This window comes from Trypanosoma rangeli (genome assembly GCF_003719475.1).
Source record: "Trypanosoma rangeli strain AM80 chromosome Unknown Tra_15.4_contig_00462, whole genome shotgun sequence".
Taxonomy (NCBI): Eukaryota; Euglenozoa; class Kinetoplastea; order Trypanosomatida; family Trypanosomatidae; genus Trypanosoma; species Trypanosoma rangeli.
In genome coordinates, this window is record NW_021706205.1 from 5711 (window position 1) to 10585 (window position 4875).

General features: G+C 55.4%; 5 protein-coding genes across 5 annotated transcripts in view, besides 2 other annotated features; 2 read left to right on the plus strand and 3 right to left on the minus strand.

Moving 5' to 3' along the window:
- Positions 1-568: 568 nt before the first annotated feature.
- Positions 569-644: a microsatellite.
- A 384-nt stretch (positions 645-1028) lies between these two features.
- Positions 1029-1430, plus strand: TraAM80_08777 (uncharacterized protein; the record flags this gene model as incomplete). Its single annotated transcript, XM_029385504.1, has 1 exon — positions 1029-1430. One exon carries the CDS (start codon positions 1029-1031, stop codon positions 1428-1430), a length of 402 nt encoding a protein of 133 aa, XP_029234646.1.
- A 344-nt stretch (positions 1431-1774) lies between these two features.
- Positions 1775-1795: a microsatellite.
- A 155-nt stretch (positions 1796-1950) lies between these two features.
- TraAM80_08778 (multidrug resistance protein, MATE family) lies at positions 1951-2373 on the minus strand (the record flags this gene model as incomplete). The annotated part of the gene is made up of 1 exon (XM_029385505.1): positions 1951-2373. The coding sequence occupies one exon, from the start codon at positions 2371-2373 to the stop codon at positions 1951-1953; it is 423 nt and encodes a 140-aa protein (XP_029234647.1).
- Positions 2374-3237: 864 nt separating this feature from the next.
- On the minus strand, positions 3238-4002 carry TraAM80_08779 (uncharacterized protein; the record flags this gene model as incomplete). Its single annotated transcript, XM_029385506.1, has 1 exon — positions 3238-4002. One exon carries the CDS (start codon positions 4000-4002, stop codon positions 3238-3240), a length of 765 nt encoding a protein of 254 aa, XP_029234648.1.
- Positions 4003-4244: 242 nt separating this feature from the next.
- Positions 4245-4832, minus strand: TraAM80_08780 (uncharacterized protein; the record flags this gene model as incomplete). The annotated part of the gene is made up of 1 exon (XM_029385507.1): positions 4245-4832. One exon carries the CDS (start codon positions 4830-4832, stop codon positions 4245-4247), a length of 588 nt encoding a protein of 195 aa, XP_029234649.1.
- Positions 4831-4875, plus strand: part of TraAM80_08781 (uncharacterized protein) — a gene marked incomplete at both ends in the record, with an annotated part of 396 nt that continues 351 nt past the window's right edge. Inside the window, one exon of the mRNA XM_029385508.1 lies at positions 4831-4875. This exon is cut by the window's right edge and continues 351 nt beyond it. Within this exon, the coding sequence (XP_029234650.1) occupies positions 4831-4875 (45 nt within the window).

Consider the following 4875-nt stretch of genomic DNA (forward strand, 5'->3'; position numbering starts at 1 on the left):
ACACACGTCATCCAAAGCACGGGAGACGCGCAGGCACCACCACCAGGATGGGGCCCAAGTGACTATTGCCCCGCGTCAAAACACACACAACGTCGGGACGGGCCTCTCCGTCGGCGTCCGCTCACAAAAACAAAACACGGCCACATGCCTTCAGCACCAGCGCCTTCCTTTCAGACAAACCTTCAGACAAAAAAAACAAAAGGAAGAAGCATATAATACAAAAATAGCACCAGCCCTCGACCAAACCCAACACATTCGCCATCACCCCCTCGCACCACAGCAGCCAAACAACGACCTGCCGAGTCCGTGCCCGCCCGCACAGCTCAAGAAACATCGCTGCTTGCCGTGACTCTCCCACACCACGGCGGCGCCTGCACACGATGAGAAAGGAGTGGGTGGGGAACTGACGTAAACCAAAGTTATATGGTGCTTCCCTACATTTGCAACGCGGAGTCGACACAGCAGCGGTCAACCGCCGCATATAATGAGCGCCAGCGTGGAACCCAGGTATTTATCCCACAAAAAGGTCCCATAAATGGGAGATTGCAGCTTTATTTTCGCATATTCAACACGCACACACACACACAGTCACAGTCACCATAACATTATCCCACAGTCATTACACACACACACACAAATACCCAAATAAGTGCATGAAGCACAAGCAATGGTAGCTGGGCTCCCGCCGTGAACTGGCAACGTGGCAGCCTTTAGGGCCCTGCAGCCACCAGGCTCCTCCGCGCGGAGGATCATGGCAGGTATTAGTTTGGGGAAGAAACGAAAAAACAACAACAACACCGCACACACCACCGTACAACGCGCTCTCGTAGGAACCAAATCAAGTCAACAACAGCGAAACGGGAAAAGCCGAAAATAAATCGATGTCAGTTGATCAGCGGCATTTGGTCGTTTTTTCTTTAAAATTATTTTATTCCTTTTCAGAGGCGTCGGAGCAAAAAAAAAAAGGGGGGGGGGAAGGGGGGCGTCGAGCACTGTTTCTAACCAAAACAAACAAGAGCCCAGTCGGTATGGTGGGAATCTTCAGCTTTCAGCTCGGCCCGTACAAAACAACCGCAATCACGTTTCTTTTTAAAAGGCACATCAACACATCGATGCCGCTCCTCGATATAATTGAGCCCATTCACAAAATGACCCACGTAAATTTCCCACATTTACTGCAGTCCCTCCCCCCTCTCCCGCTCTCTTACTGCCGCCGCCTGCACGCGCAGGAAAACAATAGTTACCACCAGATGGATGCGACACGTTGCATCGGATTTCGCGTCCACGTCCCCAATGAAAGATACAACTTTCGCTCCTTTACCAGTGAACTCTCAGTGATGCGGAGCAGGCGTCCACATGGAGCGGACACTGATTCGCCCTGGGATCCTCTTCCAACCGTCACTTGTAACAGCAATCGTCTGCCTCCCTGAACAACTTTTCCCAATCCGCCTTTGTGAGGTAACAAAGCATTGCTGGGGCCCCCAACATCAACCCAGTAGCCGGACCTCCAACAATCCCAGCTGGACCCCAGCCAGAGAGACAGACCAACACAAGCTCCAACGGCAATCCAACGAGCCACGAACAAGTGACCAAAATTTATACCACCTTTTCGTTATGCCCCATTACGCTGAAAACGCCCTGAAAAAACGTACTGGGCGCCCTCAGAAATGCGTGTAAATGGTGCTATCCAACTCACAGTATGCGCCACTTGCAACGATGCTTCGTTCACTCCAAGTAGACCAATAATCCCGCCAAAAAAAAAGCAGACAAACAAAAAAATAATAATAATAATAATTTCACCCACGAAGGACATAAATGGGACCAAAGCGGCAGCGACGAAGAGAGAGCTGGGAAGTGTCAAGCAAAAATATTCGTTCAAGCCACCCCACTGCAGTGCCTCTCTGATACGGAGTTTACCCGGCGTCTGTCGGGTCAATCCCCAAGGCGTTGTCAGAGCAATCGGTACTGCGCGCTGTGCCCCAGCCACGATGGCCATCCCCCAGCACGGCACCACGAGCACCTCGCTGGGCCAAAAGGCACTGAACCAAAGGTGTCACAATACAACCGACCACAGCAGCAGTCATTCATGGGCAATTGAGGTTTAAGCTGATTAAAGGCAAATTTGGAACATGCCCTGAAAGTCACCGATGAAACGATAAACAGGGGCCCAAGCTTCATAAAATTACAGGCAATTTCCGCTGTCTTCTCCCCGTACATTTTTGGCAACGCACCTTGTATCAAGCAAAAAAAAAAAAACGATGCGCCGACAGGCACCATCAACAGCATACCAACCACAACGCCTCGTTGAAGAGTACTGTCTTGCTCATCACTCCCTGCACCCTCACCGTAAGACCGTAAACAGAGCGCGTCCATTGCAACCGTCCACCCACGAAGTGAATATTGGGCAAAACCTGAAATAATGAGGAACCCCACGGACGCACCAGAGAGAAACAATCATCACCCAGAAAAGTGCCGACAGAAGCCAACGGTGCAACCGCCAGCCAAACCGAAGGTTAGCGCAATACCCATAGCGGACGGCAAGGCCAGACAAACCAAACCAAGCACAATTCGGCCCCATCTCAAGAAATAATCGTCAGCTTAAAGCTCCCAGACACATACCTCCTCACCTATCGACATATCTCGTCGACTGGCAAGGGCGGCCCTGGGGCACTTGCAGCACGGCGTTGCGATCTCTTCCCTTTGCCACGTGCGTTGCTTCCAATGTCATGTGCAACCCCGTCCCGGCACTCGGCACTCGGCTCTCGTCATTTCCAATTTATTCGAGCCTCCCTCACAAATGGCTCCAAGAAGACTCTTCTGTTTGCACCCTCCCGTTAAGATGGCAAAGACAAAACAAATCGTTGCGATGGCAGAAAACAAAAGTGGTCAACCACAGCGGCAGAATAACAAAATGTTATTATGCAAATCCACTGAAAAGTTTTTCTGGTGCTGTTGTAACCGTTTTGCGTTTGCGTATGGGGTCCCACCACCCCCCAGAGGGGATTGCATCAGAGCCATTTACGACTTTGTGCGAGAATTTGGACGTTGAATCCGAGCCCCCTGCCGGAGTCGCTTCCCCTTAGAAAAGTGGGGAAGGCGGAGAAAGTGCGATTTGGGTTTTTTGGGGCATGTTGTGCCGAAAACGAGGACGCGGAAGAAGCCGAAGCAAAACAAGACAAACCATCAAAGCAACAAACTAAAGGCGCTCCACCTTCAGCAGGCCAATGCCACCATCTTCTATGTCGCTGCCGGCCGTGGGCAAATCAGTGGCCGCGGAGACCGAACGGATTGCAAAAGAACCGAGCCAGTGGCTGGCCAAAGTGAAGCTCGGGCACCTCCAATACCCCCAAAGCCAAATTTCGCCCGCCGGCCCGCAAGGAACGCACAGCAGAATAAAATGTGACCCGGCGCCTCCTCACCCACGCCGCTTCCAAACCACGGCGCCTCTCCCCACCTTGAACCCTCCTTGTAAAATCCGCCGGCATCGATGCCTGGTGTTCGCTCCGCGACAAGGATGGAGAAGCAGTGCAGACGCTGCGCCTCTCGCCGCGAAACCCCGACGCGAGTTCCCCACCCCCCTCTTCCCGGCCAACGCAAACTAGTTCCATAGGGCGCTGGTCCGGGGCGCGGCCGAACTGGCCCGAGCGGGACTTTCACCGTGCGCCACGCCCATACGCTTCCGCAGTGCGTCGCGTGAGGCACCGGTCCACCCGCGGAGGGCGCCGGGGGCTGCGGGCGCCCGTATTCTCCTACCTGCTCCGCCCGCAAGCGACATATCTGCCTTCCAGCAGCAAAGCGGCTGCTGGATACGCACCCGCCAGGGCATGCCACCCCGCCCTCCCTCTGCCCGGTGCCCCTCCAGCACGTGATGCACCCGCAGGCAATAGGGGCACCTAACCCGCTCTGGGTCCCCAGCAACACTGAAAGTATAAGAAGCCGCTGCAGTTGCTGTATGGGGCAGAGGGCCGGGCCGAGTACAACCAGGATGCTCCTCACGACCATGCACGCGGGCCAGCGCGGGCGCCGCAGACGGCCGCATTGACAGCACAGAACCCGGCCTCAACAAGACCACCCCGGCACGTTGGCCGTCGCGGCGCACAGGTGCCTCGGCGCAGGTGGTGCCGCGTTCTGCTACGCTTTCCAAACCTCCGGCACCTGAGGTCGGGGGCGCCCTGGTTGACCCGCTCTCGCAACGGCAGCCTGGGCGCTTGTCGGAGGCGTTGGGGTCCCTGTGCGCGGTGCCCTCAGAGCTCCCCAGGCTCCGCCAAGTGCCGGGGATCCGCCGGATCACACCTTCCGCCGACAAGTGTCCACGAGGTGTTTTTCCACCGCTCGTCGCGAAGCCGCATCGCGGGTATCGCCGCAATTGTGCCTACGTGCCGCTCAAACGTTATACCCGAGCAGCCCCTTGGCGAGGCAACAGCTGCACCCATCCCAGCCGATGCCGCACCGCCTAGAACTGAACGCGGGCACGCCGCTGCTCGCTGAAGCCTTCGTCCGCCACTGGGGTCACCCCGGCGCAACCTCTCCGAGAGCCGGCTATTCACTACGAAAAGACCGACGGTGCACCGCCAACTGCCCTGATGGACCCTCAGCTTGTCGGCGTGGCAAAAGACGCCAGGGAATACCACAGAGAGGCAAAATCGTTGTTTTTTTTCTTTTTTGCTTCGTCCACGGCTCAAAGGCCACCAGCAATGGCAACTCAATTGCGGGGAATGTGGCAAGCAAAAGTGTGGTAAAAAGCCGTTGGGCCATTCAGCCGTGGCTGGCCAATTTACCTCAGAAAGTGTGCGATGCGGCGTGTGCGGGAGGCGGTAAACAAAACCGCCCATGAACTTAATTGTCCTTCAAAAACCATGCACTGAGAGAAACGGC